Source organism: Balaenoptera ricei, chromosome 10, assembly GCF_028023285.1.
Source record: "Balaenoptera ricei isolate mBalRic1 chromosome 10, mBalRic1.hap2, whole genome shotgun sequence".
NCBI classification, from domain to species: Eukaryota; Metazoa; Chordata; class Mammalia; order Artiodactyla; family Balaenopteridae; genus Balaenoptera; species Balaenoptera ricei.
In genome coordinates, this window is record NC_082648.1 from 98,655,566 (window position 1) to 98,675,558 (window position 19,993).

Genomic DNA, 19,993 nt, shown 5'->3' on the forward strand with positions numbered 1-19,993 from the left:
TGACTTGCATTTTCCTAATGTCTAATGATGTTGAGTATCTTTTCACATGCTTATTAACCATTTGTATATCTCCTTTGGAGAAATGTCTCCTCAGATACCTTGCTCATTTTAAAATTGGATTATTTGTCAGTTTACTATTGAGTTGTAAGAGTTCTTTATATACTCTAGCTACAAGTCCCTTATTACAGATATGATTTGCAAAGATTTTCTCCCATTCTGTGGGTTTTTTCACTTTCTTGATGGTGTCCTTTGAAGCACAAAAGTTTTAAATTTTGATGAAGTCTAATTTATCTATGTTTTCTTGCTTGAGCTTTTGGTCATATCTAAGAAGGCTTTGTCTAACCCAAGGTCATGAACATTTACCCCTATCTTTTCTTCTCAGAGTTTTATAGTTTTAGTTATTTCATTTAGGTCTCTGATCCATTTTAAGTTCGTTTTTGCATATGGTGTGAGGTAGGGGTCTAATGTCATTTTCGTGTGTGTGGATCTCAGTTGTCCCAGCATCATTTGTTGAAAAGTCTATTCGTTCCCTCACTGAATTGTTCTGTCACTCATGTCAAATATCACACAGCTCCATTTTTTTTTTTTTTTTTTTTTTTTTTTAATTTTTGGCTGTGTTGGGGCTTCGTTTCTGTGCGAGGGCTTTCTCTAGTTGCGGCGAGCGGGGGCCACTCTTCATCGCGGTGCGCGGGCCTCTCACTATCGCGGCCTCTCTTGTTGCGGAGCACAGGCTCCAGACGCGCAGGCTCAGTTGTTGTGGCTCACGGGCCCAGTTGCTCCGCGGCATGTGGGGTCTTCCCAGACCAGGGCTTGAACCCGCGTCCCCTGTATTGGCAGGCAGACTCTCAACCACTGTGCCACCAGGGAAGCCCACACAGCTCCATTTTAAGGAAAGCAGGCCTTAAACAGTAATTTCTACATGCAGTTAGTACAATTTACAATTCCTGGCAAGTGAAGGCAGCTTTTTTCCTCTGGTCACAGGCCTGTGGTTTGAGGAGACTTGCTGTCCAACATGAATTCCTAATATTTGATAGAGGCAAAAAAAATCAGATTCTCTCTTGAATAGCGCGAGGGCTGGGTGCCCACAGAGTAAGGCAAGTGACCTACCTTGATCTGTTCTCCCAAAGATGTTGCAAAGCTGCCCCAGGTCTGCATGTGGCCTGAAGTGTTGAAATCTCTGGGGCCCAGAGTGGTGGTGGTGTTTTAGTTTTTCCATGTTTATTAAGAAAGGATATTTAACTGAGCACGCCTTGGAGCTGCAATTTATAAGAATATGACATATATTAGGCTTTTGAAATCTTATAAAAAGCTCTTGACTCAATTACTATATGTGATACCATTCTTAACCTGTTTAATGTATTTTTATTGTATTGTATTGTATTGTATTTATTTTTTGAGGAACAAGAGCCCAGTTTTTTATTTGATCATTTCTTGCATTTGAAGTACTCCTCAGTGACATCCTTGGCCTGAGACTCTTTGCCACAGTCCTTAAAAAAAAATTATGTGATTTTACTAATATTTAGCAACTCCACTAAGTTGTTAACACTAGTTATAGTAAAACTTTAAAAAATTAGCACATGTCTTATGAAAATGCTTCCCATCATTAAAATGTCTTCTAGCCATTTTCAGGGGCCTTAATGACTTCAATGTTTTTAAGGCCTGTAACATGGCTTTCCTATTGCCAGCATTTTCTGAATTTCTGCAGAAACACATTTGGGTAAGCAGATTCATTGACTGGGTTTGTTTAACATACTTTTAAATTGTGGTAAAATATACGTAACAGAAAATTGACTTTGGGACTTCCCTGGCAGGCCAGTGGTTAAGACCTCCACGCTTCCACTGCAGGGGGCATGGGTTCGATCCCTGGTCAGGGAACTAAGATCCCACATGCCTTACAGCACAGCCAAAAACAAAAAACCAAAAAAAAATCCAGAAAATTGACTTCAACAATTTTTAAGCATACGGTTCAGTGGTATTTTCATTCACACTGTTGGGCAACCATCTCCACCATCCAGAAATTTTTCATCTTCCCAAACTGAAACCTGTACCCATTAAACACTAACTCCCCATCACCTGCCCCTCCCAGCCCCTGGAAACCACCATTCTTCTTCTGTCCCTGTGAATTTGACTCCTCCTGGGACCTCACAAAAGTGGAGTCATACTATGTTTTGTTTGTTTGTTTTGTTTTGCTTTGGTCTGGCTTCTTTCACTTAGAATAATGTCTTCCAGTTTCCACCCTCTTGTAGCACATGGCAGAATTTCATGCAGGTGTTTTTACCTCAGCTGCTTTCCCACTCTTCCTTGGGATTTCCATGAATCTTAGGATGAATCCCTACCCATGAAGGTGATCTCGTTTGTCTTTCTCTCCATCGGAAGGAGGCTGTGGCCTCTGGGTTGCCTCACAGCTGATGGGCGTCCACTGCCTGCCCACAGGCGTGACGGCCGCTGCTGCCAGCCTGCCCAGGAAGCACTGGGGCTGAGCGGAGCCCTGGGGTCAGGGATCTCGGCCAGTATTGCTGTGCTCCCCTCCCCTCTGCCCACCTCTGTGCCAGGGGCTTTCCCTTAGATCCCTCTACTAGCCGTTCATTCACCCAAGATTTACTGAATGTCTAACGTGTACCCGGCGTTGGGCGAGGCCCAGGAGATACAGTAAGGTAAGACAGACATGGTCTCTGCCTCCCTGGAAGTTATAATCTAGTGAGGGAAAGGCATTCAATCATCAACTATACAATAAATAAACGTCTGGTTACAACTGTGATGACTGCTGTGAAGAAAAGGTACAGGGCACAATGCAAATGTCCAAAGGCAGGGTGCCAGGTTGGAGCAGGGGACCTGGGGTGTACTCGGAATCCACTGACTGACACGGCAGCCGTGCCTGGCACTAGAATAAGAGCCACAGTGCCTGCATGCAAGGCGTGCCAGACCTAACAGGGGAGACTTCGTGGACTTGGCTGCCCTTGGTCTTGCATGTCCAGCACCCCTCTGCTCCCTGCTCCTTTGGGGAATTGCTGTTCCCTTTTCCAACTGTGTGTCTCCAGGGGCTCCTCTTTTGGGGTAGGGGATGTCGGGTAAACTGAGCTTTCCTTCGGAGGGAAGATCATGACATGTGCAGAACACTGGACCCCAAACCTTTACTGAGATGTCAGACCTTTGTATTTTCATGGCATTTGACGTGTTCAAAGTCTGAGAATCGAAGAGCCATCAAAAGAGATAATGAAGTCCCGAGGCAAGATGGGAAAGGTGCGTTGATGACCCTCACAAAAAAAAGGCTAGGGTTTCTGATCTTTTCTGCTTCTTGGAATACAGAAAAAGGCATTCGCTAGATCAATAACTGCATACCAGGTGTCAGGGACTGTATTTATTTTCCCCAACGACGATACCACATCTGAAATAGCAGCTGCAATTGGAGTCACCACATAATTATGTTTACAGTAACCCACTGGCATTCCCTGACACCCATCTGCCTTCTCCACTGGACAAACTGAGAGTGAAGTGGGAATGTGATAAAATCACCACCTTGCATCTTTAAAGGCCTTGATGATACCATTAATCTCTTCAATCCCCCAGGGGGTGCAATATTGCTTTTGGCTTATCACTTTAGTAAAGAGGGATTTCCATTTGACTTCTCTCCTCATCAGATCCCTTACTCTGCCAATCCAAGAGCCAATACAGTAGTTCTGCCAATGGCTGGGATTATCTATTCCAGCTATAGAAGTAGGGGCAGGGAAACAAATAGCTTTGGAGGTCCACGGGGACTATTGTTAAGTCATTCCAGTCAAACTCCATTTATTACTCGATCCACCTTAATTCCCACTCTGACCAGTAGAGCCACTGGCCCCGCCTATTATAATAACCATGCTCACTTTCCTCTGGAAAGTGCTGCTGCTTGGCTTCTCCCACTCCAGGGTCTACCCATCCCCACGGAAATAAGGAAGCCCACTTCACCTGCTGCTTTTCCCACCAGCAGCTCCCACCAAGGACTGTTTAGAGGTGCTACTACTGCCCCTCCCAAAGAACTTCTCAAGGCCGTGGTTTTCCGGGGGATCAACCCTGGGTACCAAAAAATATCATGTCCATTACATTCTGTTAGGGGGTTGACTTTATTCTGTAAGCAACTGGGAACCACTAAAGTGTTTTCAACAATGTAGGGTGATGAAATTTCTATCTTTTTTTTTTTTTTGGTTGCACCGTGCAGCATGCAGGATCTTAGTTCCCTGACCAGGGATCAAACTCTGGCCCCAGCAGTGAAAGCACTGAGTCCTAACCACTGGACCACCAGGGAATTCCCCTGAAATTTCTATCTTAACAAGAATACTCCTGCTGTTTGGTAGGGAGTATAGTGTAAGGGGCAAGGCAGGAGTGAGGGGAGCAAGTGAGAATCCGATGCAGTGACCCCAGTAAGACTTCAAAACATGCAGATGACAGCCAAGTCCTGAAAAGTACAGGGCAGGTGGATATTACCACGGGGGCAGTCAGGGAGATACACCAAACCCTTGGGGTACCCTGGGTAGGGCATGGTGAGTGGGGGCACATGGATAGGAGGGAAAGGGTTTATTGCTGTATGTAGGCCTGATCTTCCTCGTGATTGTGCTGAGCAGCAGGTCAAAAGCCAGATGGCTTGGAGGAGAGTAGGTCAAAAGTTCTGTTCTCAGGAGGAGTTGGTGAGCGGTGTGGGCTTGTCCACCACTACAAGGGACCAGATGCTGTACCTCATGGGATCCTGGAGAAGCCATGTGAAATGTGTGTCAGGAAAAGGGGAAAATGGGAAAAGCATCTTTCTGTGGCTCCCACCCCCCATTGGCCAACGGTTCACCCTGAGGAGTGAACTCTCCCCGTACTTCCAGGTTGCTCCGGCGTGGGCATTCTGTGGGGTCCTATATTCTAAGTCACGACAGCAACAGAGAGAATTGGGACAGGGGGTAAAAAGCACATGGTGCAGGCCTAGGGCAAAGCACCATCAGGTCATACCTGCACCTGAGCTTGGTACACCTGTACCTATACCTGAACTTGGTCAGGGACTGTGCTGAGCAGGGTCATTGCAGCAATGGATGGAATATAAATTAGGTGTGGCCAAGAGGATTTGAGAGGTGCACATGGGCATCCAGGAGGGATGCTCAGCCCTAAAACGGTCACTGGCAAGGAGAGTGAGATATGGTTTAAGTTAGTCATTTGTAGTGAAAAGGATGATGAGGATTCTACCTGAATGCCTCCTCAAAGAGGACGTCCTTAACTCTCCTCTTTAAAGGACCCCAGTCATTCCCATCATCCCATTCATTCCCTACCACACAAGTCATCTGCCATTGTGGATTGACTGTTCAGCCCCTCCACCAACCCCACACCTAACATGCAAAGGCCAGAAATCTAAAACTTACCCTTCCCAGATTCCCTTGCTGCTCAGTCATGGTTTAAATTTCTCCAATCAGGCAGAGTCGTTTTGCTAGTGCAGGGGTGGCATAGTTCCGGAGCCGTGCTTTTATAAACACCTAAATCCCTTCATGATTAAGTTACCTGGACTCGTCTGGATCTAAGCGTTGAGCAGGATATTTTGTTTACTTATTGGCTTGCTTGTTATTATCTGTCTCTCACCACTCTGTCGTTGAAGCTCCTTGATACCAGGCACTTGTTTGTTTTTTTTCACTGTATCCACAGACCCTAGCACAGTGCCTGGTATATAGCAGAGGCTCAAGAATGATTTGCTGGATGAAAGGATGGATGGATGGGTGGGTGGATGGATAGAGGTGGGAAGACTATGGCAGGTGGAAGAGGATGAAATAGTGGGCTGTAAGGCTCATGTTCCCAACCTGTAAATTCTGAAATGCCCCAGGGCCGAGTCCTCACAACTCTTTTCCAGTCACCCTCACCCTCTAGGTGAGCTCATCCAGTGTCATCAATTTAACTTCATAGCTCCAGGCATGACCTCTCCTCGGAATTTCTGGCTCACATCCAACACGACCCAACATTTTCGCTCAGATGTTAACAGACATCTCAGATGTAACGTATCCAAACAGAACTCTTCATTTCTCCTCCAAATCTTCTCCTCCCACAGACTTCCCTATCTCTATTCTGCCAGTAGTTTGGGCCAAAAACCTAGGAGTCATCCCTGATGCCTCTTTCTCTCATACATTTCTGGTCTAATCTGCAGCAAATCCTCTGGGCTCTACATAATGTACAGAAACCCACCATTTCTCCCCACCCCCACCTCCCCGGTCTAAGATACCATCCTATTTCACTTGGATTATTGCAATAGTCTTCTATATTGGATGCTTCTGGTCACCCTTGTCACATCTCCCTCGGCTACCTCTGACTTTGACTCCAGCTGCAGCAGACAGGTGTGTGTGAGCTCAGCTGATCTTGTGCTGATGTGTCTTGCCTCTGGCATGCACCTTGGGTCTGTTCGCTTTTCACCCAGGACGTCAGCGCTCTCAGAGCCCTCTTGGCTCCAGCACAAGATTCACCTTGTGCCGACAGCTTCTCGCCTCAAGTGTGAGCTGCACATCAAAAGTCGTTCTGTGCCACATCTGATGCCGTAGCAGCCTGCTCCGCCCATGCACCCAGGAGCGCAGAGTCAACGCCCCAGTGGCAACACTCAACCAGTGGGGGTCGAGGCAACTGAGAAAATGTTCCTGCCCCCCATCCTTCAGGCAGACAATTCTGGGAAACAGTCTGTGCACTTTTCAAGGACCCTGGTAAATGCAAGCTCCCATTGCCCACAGCAGCGAAGTTGATAATGCACCTTCTGTTGGCTTCGTCTTCTTTCCTGTCTTGTTGTCCCCACTCCCTCACGGCTGCTCCTTGGTTCATCTCTCAGAAGAGCCATGTGCACATAAGTCCTTGTCTCAGGACAAGGGCTAAGGCCTGACAGAATCTGCCATTCCGCTAGTTCCTCCTGCTACTCTCCCCTTTGCTCTACTATAGCCACAGTTCTCCAAAGACACCCAGCACACTCCTGCCTCAGGGCCTTTGCACTGGCTATTTCTGCTGCCTGGAATGCTCTTCCTCCAGATATTTCCAAGCACGCTTCTTTACTTCCTTCAGGACTCTTCCCGAGAGACCTTCGTATGTAAAGTAGTAACCTCTCCCCCTCCCCCAGTATTCCCTGTCCCCCTCACCCTGCTTTAAGTTTTTTATAGCACTGATCACCAATATCATAAATTGTCTTTTTAGGGGGGTATATTTTCTGCCTGCTCTCCCACCCCCAACTTAAAAGCAATCATCATGAAGACGGGGACTCAAGGACTTTGTTGTTTTTTTCACTGCAGAACCTAGAACAGTGCTTGGCAAGTAGTAAGTGCTCAATAAATATTTGTTGGATGAAGCAAATAAATAAGACTGAAGAAGTACATATGGATCAGACTGTGGTTACCTTGAACCCACGGCTCCTGAGTCCGGCAGCGGGTCTGGTGGTGGCTCTGGGCTCTGAGGGACACCAGAGGCTGGCAGCAGGATGTCTGTGCCGAGAATCCACTGAATGCTTTGCCCTCTCAGGCTGTTCCTGATGATCCCTTTGGGGGTCTTTGTTCTGAAATTTCTCTCAAGGAGTTCCAGGTAAAACCTCAAGGACCTAAGAGCATCTCTCTAAGCCTGGTCCATGCTGATCCTGGGCAGAAGGGAGTTTGTCCCCTTCTGGTCCCCGAGACCCTGGCCGTCACCAACATGGGGTGACCTGAACCGCCTCTGAGTGCCTGCAAGGGCTCAGCAGCCAACAACTCCTCAGCTTCTGAAGGCTGGAATCCATCGGGGCGCTGGGAAGGGGCCGAGGGTGGCCTGGGGGCAGGCGTGCTGTGGTCCAAGCCTTCCCTTCCCAAGCTCTGCGCCCAGCCACCCCCGGCCCCCGGCCCGGTGGCCCAGGCACCGGTACCTGGGGTGAGGGGCTGGCCGGGCTCCTTGCCTTTGCAGAGTCTTGTAGCCTCACGTGAGGGAAGCAGCACCCCCGGTGGCACAGGAGACACAGCCCAAGTGCCAGAGGGAAGGAAGCGCCGTCCCTGATGGGGATGCCTGAGCCCGGCTCCGGCCGCTGGGCTCTGCAGGCAGTCGGAAGCTGGAGCTGCTGCGGCGCAGGACCGAAGAGGTTAACGCGCATCTGCCTCCGAATGTTAATGTGCCTAGGTGATGTCAGTGGGAGCCGGGGAAGGAGTGAGGGGAGAGCGGTGGGCAGCGGAGGCAGCGGAGGCAGCGGAGGCTGCCGGACTGCCTAGGAAGACCCCCTCCAGACGGCGGGGCTCCGGGGGGCCGGGGCTCGGCACGCAGCGGTCGGCGCGGGAGGCTGCCGCAGCCTGCGTGGGCCGACGGGCGAGCGGGCGCCGGCGCCGGCGGGATGGACCTGGAAGCCTCGCTGCTGCCCACCGGCCCCAACGCCAGCAACACCTCGGATGGCCCGGATAACCTCACCACGGCCGGTGAGACGTGTTGGAGGGGAGTCCTCCCTCCTCTGCGCCGGGGGTGGGAAATGGGAAGATTTCACCTCTGAGCCAAACTGCTGGCGAAACTTTATTGCAGCTCTTGGGGATAAAATGTGCAGTATGCTTTGCCCGGAGGGGCAGGGGAAAAGGGGACGAGAATGAAACGGCAGGGGCAGAGAAGCGGGCAAAGGCACACTCGGAAGTGGCCGGGGATGGTGGCCAGCCGCGACGGAGGCAGGGGAGAGCTGCCAGGAGTTCCAAAGATGCTTTGCAGACAATATTCCAGGCTAGAAAAGCAAGCAAGAGAAGCTGGAGGGTGGTATGTAGGGAGATAGCTGGAGGCTCACTCATTCACTGATCCCGTTGGCTTTTCGCTCGAACTACGTGTGATGGGGTCTGAAACATCCTTACTGCCTCCTCGGAGAGGCGTGGGAAGGGATAACTCACAGAGATGCGAGGACGTTTCCAGAGCTCAGATGCCCTGGAATTCTAGCTTTGAAGGATAAGAGGAGGAAGAAAAAAGAGGAAAGGTTTGCATGGAGAAGATTCTCGGGTGGCTGGGCTGCAACACACAGCTTCAGTCTCTGGTCACTCAGGAAGCCTGGGAAGCCCAGGCTCAGAAGATAGGGACCAAGGAAATCCCGGATAGGAACCCAGGAGAGGGGAGGGCTGTGGGCCTGATGGGCAAAAGCCTCCAGGAGACAGTCACCCACAGAGATGCCCAGGAATCAGTACCCAGCTTTCAACCAGCGACTCCTGAAATGAAATGATCAGGGCTGCAAATAGGAAAGGAGAAAACACATGCACACACCCACACATGCTCACAGTTTCATGTCCTGCTGGCTGTTTTGATGATGTTTCCTGGTGAAGCCCAGAGGCCCACAGAACAATTCTCTGCAGACTGCTGTGGTTCTTGACTCTGTGACTTCTGAGAAAATGCAGGAGGCAAAGGACCGGTCCTTCAACAAACAGGTGGTGCAGGAGACTCTGATGGGATTGACCAGGGAACCGGTGCAGGAGGGCACGGGGGCAGGATTAGCAGCAGTGTGGGCAGGGAGTGTGGCATGGGGGATTCCAGATGAATGATGGGCCCTGAGCTGAAATGGCAGGAGGATGAATTGGGGGCAGGCTCACGGCTGGAGGCTGAGCACGCCAGTAGGAGGTCAGTCCTCAGAGAGCAGAGTGCATGTCAAATGGTCGACGCTCGCTCCTTCTGTCCCCAGGGTTGCCGCCTCGCACAGGGAGCGTCTCTTACATCAACATCATCATGCCTTCGGTGTTCGGTACTATCTGCCTCCTGGGCATCATTGGGAACTCCGTGGTCATCTTCGCGGTGGTGAAGAAATCCAAGCTGCACTGGTTCAGCAACGTGCCCGACATCTTCATCATCAACCTCTCGGTGGTGGACCTCCTCTTTCTCCTGGGCATGCCCTTCATGATCCACCAGCTCATGGGCAATGGTGTCTGGCACTTTGGAGAGACCATGTGCACCCTCATCACGGCCATGGACGCCAACAGTCAGTTCACCAGCACCTACATCCTGACCGCCATGGCCATTGACCGCTACCTGGCCACCGTCCACCCCATCTCCTCCACCAAGTTCCGGAAGCCCTCTGTGGCCACCCTGGTGATCTGCCTCCTGTGGGCCCTGTCCTTCATCAGCATCACCCCCGTGTGGCTCTACGCCAGGCTTATCCCCTTCCCAGGAGGCACCGTGGGCTGTGGCATCCGCCTGCCCAACCCAGACACTGACCTCTACTGGTTCACCCTGTACCAGTTTTTCCTGGCCTTTGCCCTGCCCTTCGTGGTCATCACGGCCGCGTATGTGAGGATCCTGCAGCGCATGACATCCTCCGTGGCCCCCGCCTCTCAACGCAGCATCCGGCTGCGGACAAAGAGGGTGACCCGCACGGCCATCGCTATCTGCCTGGTTTTCTTTGTGTGCTGGGCGCCCTACTACGTGCTTCAGCTGACCCAGCTGTCCATCAGCCGCCCGACGCTCACCTTTGTCTACCTGTACAACGCGGCCATCAGCTTGGGCTATGCCAACAGCTGCCTCAACCCCTTTGTGTACATCGTGCTCTGTGAGACGTTCCGAAAACGCTTGGTCCTATCGGTGAAGCCTGCGGCCCAGGGGCAGCTTCGAGCCATCAGCAATGCCCAGACGGCTGATGAAGAGAGGACAGAAAGCAAGGGCACCTGACACTTCCCCTGCCACCCTGGGCACTTCCACATCAGGGCACCACGGCAGACCATGGGGGAAGATGCTGAGAGAAACCCAAGACGGCTCTGGGAGGATGTAGGGAGGCTGGGTGGTTACAACTAAAAACATTCAACGGGGCCCACAGATTGCTCAACGGAGCCAGGTTTGGGGGCTTCAAGCATCAGAAATCTCCTTCAGAGAGCAAGATGGACCTTTGGGTTGAACAGAAACTGAGTAAGAAGATTGGTTTAAAAGTTCGGTTGAGCCCTACATCTGCTAGCTCCCAAATGTCTTTTTCCAGAGAGAAGACGTAGAAGGCTTCTTGCCGGGTTTATTTAAAATCAGGCAGGGCCAGGGCGTGAGCAGCGGTATGGGCACAGGCCCCTGGGGAAATGGGAAAGGTGGTGTGGCCTCACCACCTTTTCCTGTCTCTCATTGGTATGATGGAGGGCAACCTTTCTCCCAAGCTGGAGGATGATGAAAAATAAAGCATGTGGTCTCTCCACGTTCCAGCATCCTGTGTCAATTTCCCTTTATCTCTAGGTGATGCATGTTTATTTGGGGGATGGGGGTGGGATCTGAGCCCACAGAGGTAAAAGCCCAATTTGCTAGGAGATCCACTTATTGGGAGTGACAAGGCTACCCGGGATGGGTGTGGGTGAGGGCCTTGAAATTAAGAAAAAGGGGGAGGGTCAAGGGGGCTTTTGCAGTTGTGGGGTCATTCTCTTCGGGGGGCACATTTGTCAGTCACCAGATCCAGAGTGAGCGCCCATCAGGGTCCTGCACATGCAGGGGTCATTCTGAGGCCTGGTGTGTTTGGCATCATTTTTTTGCTCTAGCCCTTTCTCTCCAAAGTAAAAACAAATAAAGGAAAATCTCCACCCGTATCTCTCTGGACGCTCCTGTATAATTGCTCGGGCTTGGGGGTGGGCGTAGCGGTGGAGGTAGGCGGCCGAAAAGGAAAAGAGGGGTCGTTTGGCCGTGGAATCTAGACCTTGGTTCAGGCTGCATTTTAGGAAGCAAGAAGCAGGGGATCTGCTTGCCTAAACCCATAGGGAGGATTACTGTGAATTCATTAGATTGAAATTCCGCTGCCAGTCTTGTTCTCGGGACTCAACTTCCTGTCTTCTGCTCAAAAGCACTCGGTTATTAGCAGTGCTGGCCCCTCAGGCCAGAGTCCCACCCGCCACCTCCCCTGCTGAGTCACAAGTTGCAGGGCTGGCTTCTCGGGGCAGCCTGAGCCTGAGCCTGCCTCTTGCTGCTGCTGCTAAGATCTGCTGTGAGCCACGTGGAGCAGGAAGATTACAGACGGGGCCGCTGGGCGGCGGCCAAGGCTGCTGCTTCTCAGCTTCTTCACGAGCGGAGCCAGGAGCCAGGAGTCCTGAGCGAATCACTCCGCAGACGTTGATGAGACAGTGGGAGCAAATTGTGAGCTCCTGACTTGTCCAGAGGCATCCTTAAAGCAGGTGCATCAGCACCAGCCTCTCTCTACCTGCTGCGGAGCTGCAGCAGGTAGCCTGATTAGCAAACTTCTGGGCAGCTTCTTCAGGTCCCGGCGAGCTCTTTGTAATCATCATCATTAGTATTTCCTGCTTGCATTCCACCCCACCCAGTGTGTGGGGAGTTGGGGTCGGGGGGGTGGGGACAAAGCAGACAGTTTTCCTTACTTATTTACAGTGGGGTCTCTAGCTGTCGCAGGTAAGCTCCAAATCTGTTTTAGATGCACATCCAACAACAACAAAAAAGATTCTTATGGGAGCCTTAAGGCCACTCCTACCCACTAGTTCCAGAAAAGGAGGTTTTCCTGTAACTGGTTTGCCTATGGAAGTCTTCCCCAGGGTCTATCTTCTCCACCCTCTCCCCCCTCCAAGGGGGACTCTGGGAGAGGAAATAGGTGAGATGGCCTCTCCCAGGAAATGGGAGTGACCAAGTGACCAAGGCTACAGGCCGGTGAGTGGGCAGGCGAATGACCTGCTGATGGCCCCAGAGACTCTCAACCCCATATTGAAAACTGAAGTTGAAGCAAAGTGGGTTGAGACAGGAAAGTGAGTGGGTGGTAACGTAAACAGTGAGTTTTATGGTATGTGAATTATATATCAATTTTAAGAAAAGTGGCAGAGTATGCAAGGCTGAGGAAGGCAGAGCCTGAGGGAGGTGATGGGGCGAACAGGGCAGTAAGAATAATAAAGGCTAACAATTATGCGCCGGCTATGGGATGGGCACTAGGCTAAATATTTGACGTAGATTATCCTATTTAACACTCACAGCAACTCTATGAGGCAGGTTCTATTATTACTCCCATTTTATAAACGAGGAAATTGAGGCCCTAGAGAGATGTTAAGTCACCGATCACAGGCACCCCTGGAGCCAATGCCTGTCTGGCCACAAAGCTGTGCCTCATGCACGGGACCAGCCATAGGATAGAATTAAGTCCCAGAACAAAGGCAGAAGATGCTCTGAGAGGCTGAAGAAGTCTTCACTTCTCACTGGGGATTCAGGGCATGTGGAAGAGATTTTGAAGTGTAGATAGGACTTTGACAATCAGAGATGGGGAAGAGTAAGTTTCAGGCAGGTGGAAAAAACCTGAGCTAATATGTAGAGGTGGGAAAAGTTGAGTGTGTTTAAGGAACATTGCTGACAGTATCGGGGACCCTCCACCACCAAACCACGTGCTCCCTCTTCCCCCAGGGTATGGATCATGATTAGTCTAACCCTATTGGACAGCCCTCTTTCCTGCTTTCCCAACCTCCCTTGCAGCTAAGGGTCCACATATGATCTAGTTTTCAGCACGAGAGATGTGTGCAATGTTTCACTCAGCTTTGTATTTGACATCTTCATCTGAAATGCTGAGATGCAGGGACTTCCCTGGTGGTCCAGTGGTTAAGACTCCAAGCTTCCACTGCAGGGGGCATGGGTTCGATCCCTGGTGGGGGAACTAAGATCCCTCATGCCGTGCGGCACGGCCAAAAATAAAAATTAGGCTTTATGAAATGCTGAGATGCAATATCGTCCACTTTGAATGGGGAAAATGCAAAATTGTGTTCCTCTTCTACCTGTGTGGCTCCTTAAGAAATGTGTTTTTTAAAAAAATCAAAACAAAAACAGGACCTAAGCAGAAGTCTGCTGTGGGGACTTCTGGAAAAAGTTTTGCTTTCCTGACTAAAGGAAACAGATCAGGTGGGTAGCATCTGGGCTCTTCCTCCTCTCTCCCTGCCTTGAATGCAGATGCATCATCTGGAGCTGCAGCCACTCTCTTGGGATCACGAGGTGACAAGTATGAGAATGCAAACCAGTGCTCCAAGGCTGATGAGTCAGGAAGACAGCGAGAGCATGCGTTCCCAAGGGCATCACTGATTTGCTGAACCAACACCAACCTCGAGGCTTCTAGGTGTGCAAGAAAGTAAATCCCTATCTGTTTAAGCAACTGTTCTGTTAACCCTCCTGATAACATCCTAAGCTTCCAACCTAAACTTTGCTGGTTTAGGAGGTACGGATCCCAGCCCCACCTCCACAGATGGGCCCCACCTGGCTTTAACCAATCACCGTATCCCATCTCCCTGGCCACAGTGGTTCATTCAGGGAGGCAAGAACAATCAATGGGATGTAAAAAGTCATTAGCCAGGATTTCTGGGAAGGAAGGTCTTTATTCTTTGTTTGGAGCTATTGGTAGAGCCTCTCCCCTCCCCCTCCTAGACTTGACCTGGGAAGCACACAGCTCCATGAGCTGCCGGCAGCCACCTTGGGGTTGCTTGGGCAAAGCCCTCCTGAGACTGGAGCCAGCTCAGAAGAATCAGAGCTGAAACAGAAAGTGTGAGAATCAGGTGATGTTGTTGGGGACTTGATCAAGCCTTGCTTGAAGTTAAGATACTCTTAAACCGTTTGATTATAAGAACCAATAAATTCCCTTTAACAGCCATTTCAGTTGGGCTTTCTATTATTTGCAACTAGGAAGTCATAAGAAAGATATGAACAATTTTTTTTTTTTGGCCACGCCACTCGGCATGTGGGATCTTAGTTCCTCAACCAGGGATCAAACCCTTGCCCCTTGTAGTGGAAGTTCGGAGTCTTAACCACTGGACCGTCAGGGAAGTCCAGAAAGATATGAACATTTTAAAGATTAGGTTGGACTATTGGTGTTATGGGCTGACTTGTCTTCACCCAAAATTCGTGTGTTGAGGCCCTAACCCATGTGATGGCATTTGTAGATGGTGCCTTGGGAGGTAATTATGTTTAGATGAGGTCATGAGACACCAGAGAGCTTGCTTCTCTCTCTCTCCACCTGCACACCCCAAGAAAAGGCCATGTGAGGACACAGTGAGAAGGCAGCCATTTGCAAGCCAGGAAGAGCTCTCACCAGGAAATAAATCAGCCGGCACTTTGATCTTGGCCTTCCAGCCTCCAGAACTGTGAGAAATAAATGTCTGTTGTTTAAGCCACAGAGTCTATGGTATTTTGTTTTAGCAGCCCAAGCTAAGACAATTGGTAAGAGCCTTTTTAGTTGTAAATGACAGAAATCCAACTCAATTGATTTGAGCAAAAAAATAGGGGAACATTCTGGCCTTTGTCTTTTTTTTTTTGTCTGCAGTGGGTCTTCGCTGCTGCACGCTTTCTCTAGTTGTGGCGAGCGAGGGGCTACTCTTCGTTGTGGTGTATGGGTTTCTCATTGCAGTGGCTTCTCTTGTTGCGAAGCATGGGCTCTAGGCACGCAGGCTTCAGTAGTTGTGGCACGTGGGCTCAGTAGTTGTGGCTCACAGACTCTAGAGCGCAGGCTCAGTAGTTGGGGCGCACGGGCTTAGTTGCTCTGCGGCATGTGGGATCTTCCCAGACCAGGGCTCGAACCCGTGTCCCCTGCATTGGCAGGCGGATTCTTAACCACTGTGCCACCAGGGAAGCCCCATTCTGGCCTTTTAAGTGGAAAATTTCAGGGATTGCTAAGGCTTTCAGTCATAACTGGATCCAACAGCTCAAAAGCTCTGCCATCAGGCGGACTCTCCCTTCCTCTCTTCCCCACACCCTCTCTCTCTCTCTCACTCAGCTCAGTTTTCCTCTCTGTTGGCCTCCTTCTCAAGGGATGTCCCCTGATGTGGTAGCAAAGATGGCCACCAGCAGGGGTGTGAACTTGCATTATCCTCACAGGCAGCAGCTCCAGGAATTAGCCAGGACTTCTGTCCTGCCACCTGCCATGTCCTTGCCACCTTTCCCTCCAACATCTGTTTCAAAACCCGAAAAAGCTTCTGAGTGGTCACGTGTGAGTTACATACCTTCCCACTTCCACCCAACCAATCATGAGATCTGGGGACATGGGACACTCTTATTGGCTAGAACAGGTCACGTGCTCACCCGATTGGGGTCATTTCACTGGCAGCCCCACTGTGTGTGTGTGTGTGTGTGTGTGTGTGTGTGTGTGTGTGTGTTGCAGTTCCTAAAAGAAAAAGAGAATTTATATTGCCTTAAGTAGAAAGAAGGATAGAAAGATGATGGGCAAACAAAGACAACAGATATCCCACCAGGTAGGGTCTCAATAATTAGAGAGGGTGGCATGGAAAAGAGAACAGGCAAAGGACAGGTAGGAGAATCAAGGAAGATTGAGAGGCCAGCCAGGAAGCCAGGTGATTACTGTGGAGGATTCTGCACAGGAAAGAATCTTTAACCTTGAATCTGATGAAAACTGTGGATCCCTCCCCCTGAGTGCACATTTGCACATGCGCATAAAACACTGCAAATAAGTTTGGAGGGTTTATGACCTCCTCCCCAGTGCCTGAGGAGGAGCCCTGGTAATGGAGGAATCTGGATGTCTGAGAGCAAAGTCAGACAGAAGACCCCAGATGGCTGTGAGCAGGCACAGCGCTTACTGTCAGAGCCAAAGCAGGCAGGGTCCCTGCCCTTGCCGAGCTTCCGACCCCAGTGGAGAGCGAATGTTAATCAGATAATCTCGTGGAGAAATGTGAAATTACAAAGGGGAGGTATGAGAATCAGTGCATGGGCGAGGGGTAAGCTGTTCAGGCAGGTCAGGGAAGGCTTGGCAAAAGTAGGGACATTTCACCCACTGAGCTCTGAAGGGTAAGGAGGGGAGGGGGCCTTATCTGTGCAAGACCCCTGTGCTTGGGGGAAGTTTAAGAGAATGCCAATGGACGCCCTGATACGGAGGAACCCAGGGGATGTCTCAGCTGGATACACACTGTGTTCTCAGGTCCTCCTGGAATCTGTTTTGTAATGTGGAACAAGAAAGAACTCTGGGTGCAGGACTTCCCTGGTGGTCCAGCGGTTAAGACTCCGCGCTCCCAATGTAGGGGGCCAGGTTCGATCCCTGGTCAAGGAACTAGAACCCGTTTGCTGCAAGTAAAAGATCCCACATGCTGCAACTAAAGGTCCAGCACAGGACAACGAAGATCCTGCGTGCTGCAACTAAGACCGGGCACAGCCAAATAAGGATAGGGAGATAATAAATAAATAAAATATTTTTAAAAATAATTTTTTTTTTTTAAAAAAGGGCAGAAGTGCAGAGGTGGCAGAATGCATGGTATCTGGGATGGAGCCCTTCGGAAAAAAAAAAAAAAAGAAATCTGGTTGCAATTATGTGGTTGCAACAGCAGCCTGGGGGCAAACCAGCTCATTGCAAAAGGGAAAAACAAGAGTTTGGTTCATAGTGGTTCTGCTGTCTTTCCATCCTGGTCTCTCCTGGATCTCACTTAAAAAAAAAAAAAAAAAAAAGCTGAAATCTCAAACACCAGCTCCATTACCACCAACACTTGACAAAGCTCTAACTTGTCAGACAAGTGGATTTGGAGCACAGGCTATCCTGCTACCACCTCCTTGCCTGGCACTCCCTGGATCAGCTCCCCCTCCCCCGCTACCAGTCACCCTCCACACCAGTGGAGCCAGGGAAGTTGCAGCCGCCCACCTGCTCCCCCGGCTGCCTGCCGACAAGAGCTTTGCTGGGAGCTTCATTACCTCTAGTGCCTCCCCAACTCTCCTTCCCCCCTTGAGAAATGGCGTTAAGAGGAAGAAATCAGAAAGGAAGACAATATCTTTCTGAAGGACATGGGGAGGGAACCTTAAATGCAGCAGTACCTTTTAGATAAAGCAGGCGGGGCACTCCCACGATCAACAGTCACAGCCTCAGTCCTCACCTCCAGCCCCTTGACCACTCAGTAGACCACTCCCCCTTTTTACTGGTGCCCCTCAAATCCCTATCTCCCTTCCTGACCCCAGTCCAATATTTCCACCTGTCCACTTGACATCTCTCCCATCCTGGACTCAACATGATGGAAACCATATTTTCATTATCTTCCTACCACTGACCACCCGCACTAACTCACCCTCCAAATTTCCCCATTTTTCTTCAGGGCATTACATCCCTTGCTCTTTTTCACCCCCTATATCTGTTCCATCAGAAAGTCCTACCAAGGCTTATATTAAATTATTTCACAGATTCATTCCTTCCATCTGATTTCTAGACTCAGAGACAGCTGGGTTTATATCAGCATGGCCACTAACTTGCTGTGTGACCTTGGATAGGTCATTTAACCGCTCTGAGCTTTTTTATTCTGTAACATGGAAGTAAGACTATATTTCTCACAGGGTTGTTGTGAGAACTGAAGCATATATGAAGTGGCAAACAACAGATGTCCCGTGAAACATGAATTCTCTTCTCCCCTCTCTCTCTCGGTAGCATCCTAGTCTGAGCCCTTCTCATCACATACCTGGATTATAGCTGTAACTTGCCAAAGGGTCCCCAGTTTTCTAATCTCTTTCTCCAATCCAATCCATCCCAAACACCAAGACCAGAGAAATCTTATGTTCCTTTTGTCACTCTTCTGACTGTATAATATTCCTGTCCCATGACCATCAGGTTGAGTCAAAGACCCATCCTAGCCCTAAAATTTGCAATAATGTGGCCTCTTACATCCCAGGATGACTCTGCTCTCTTTGTTGAAGACCGTGGGAACAAATGTGATTGGCTGAGGGAGACTGAGAGGAGAAGAGAGCTAAGGACAGGACAGAATCTTAGGGACCTTCACCTTGCAGGGCTGGGCAGAAGGAGAGGAACCAGTAGAGGAGCTTGTGGAGGATCAGCCAGAGAGGTAGGAGAGTAACCTGGAGAGCTTGGCATCCTGGAAGCCAATGGAAAGGACAGTTTCCAAGAGAAAGTGAGCAAGAGTGCCAAATGCTGCAGAAAGGTCAAGCTGAGGGCTGAAAACATGGGTTGAATGGTGTCTTCCAAAAAGATATGTCCAAGTTAACCCTCAACATCTGGGACTTCGACCTTTTTGGAAATTGGATCTTTGCAGATACAATGAAGTTAAGGATCTCGGGATGAGATCATCCTGGATCTAGGGTGGGTCCTAAACCCAGTGATGTCCTTGGATTTTTATTAAAAGAAAAGGAGATTTGAGACACAGAGACACACCCAGGGCAAGCACATGAAGCCTGATGCAGAGACTGGAGTGATGCATCCCTGAGCCAAGGGACACCAGGAGTGGGAGAGAGGTGTGGGATGGCTTCTCCCTCGGAAGGTTCCAGAAGGAACCTATCCTGTCCAACAACTTGATTTCAGGTTTCTGGCCTCTAGAACTGTAAGAGAATACATTTGTCTCTTTTTTCGTTTTTTTGTTTTAGGCTATCAAGTTTGTGGCACTCTGTCACAGCAGCCCTAGGAAATGAATCCAGGGCTTGGATTTAGAAATAGAGAGGTTGTTGGTTGACCTTGGTGGGTTCTGAAGCAGTAGGAACAACTCTCCCAGGAAGTTTGACTATACAGGGGAGGACAGCTATGGCAGAAACTAAAGCAATATCGTTTAAAGGAAAGGTCCTTGAAAAAAACAAAACTGCTAATGAAACAGTTGGTCCTACATCAACAGGGTTGAAAGGACAGAATGCACAGACTCACAGAACTTCAGGGCTGGGAGGACCTCAAACACGCTTCAGCGTCAGTGGGTGGGCGGGGGAGATGCCCGTTGAAAGACATCCATGTGCTTTCTCGGGTGACCTCCCTCCTCTTCTGCCTGGAGAAGATTAGCAATGCAAAGAGGAAGTGCTTAGCTCTGAACACCCAAAAAAATATTCTTGAGTGTAAAACAAGGGAATAACCTTGAAAGCCAATCTTCGTCAAGAGAGAAAAGGATTTTCTAAATAACTGAAGCATACATTAACATACCCAGGGCCAGGCCTGGTTGACTAGGTCACCTAGAGTTTTGTAATGAGCTTGGAGTGAAGGAAAGCAGGATATGGTGCGCTGGGTATGGCCCCAGGACAGTCGTGAAGGAAGGCAGGGGCAAGGGACACAGGGGGTCCCACATGTGGTCTCAATCCTCCTTCTGGCCAAAGCCAGGGGTTGAGGGGACAGCTAAAAGCACTTGTTCCTTGACCCTCTTTCCCATCTGAATACCTG

General features: G+C 49.9%; 1 protein-coding gene and 1 non-coding gene across 2 annotated transcripts; one reads left to right on the forward strand and one right to left on the reverse strand.

Moving 5' to 3' along the window:
- Positions 1 to 1,611: 1,611 nt before the first annotated feature.
- Positions 1,612 to 1,741, reverse strand: LOC132373849 (small nucleolar RNA SNORA33). The gene has a single exon (XR_009505508.1). It is a non-coding gene; the product is annotated as a small nucleolar RNA SNORA33 (small nucleolar RNA).
- Positions 1,742 to 8,311: 6,570 nt separating this feature from the next.
- MCHR1 (melanin concentrating hormone receptor 1) lies at positions 8,312 to 10,602 on the forward strand. The gene is made up of 2 exons (XM_059934871.1): positions 8,312 to 8,396; positions 9,623 to 10,602. The coding sequence occupies exons 1-2, from the start codon at positions 8,315 to 8,317 to the stop codon at positions 10,600 to 10,602; spliced, it is 1,062 nt and encodes a 353-aa protein (XP_059790854.1). The 5' UTR covers positions 8,312 to 8,314.
- Positions 10,603 to 19,993: the final 9,391 nt, after the last annotated feature.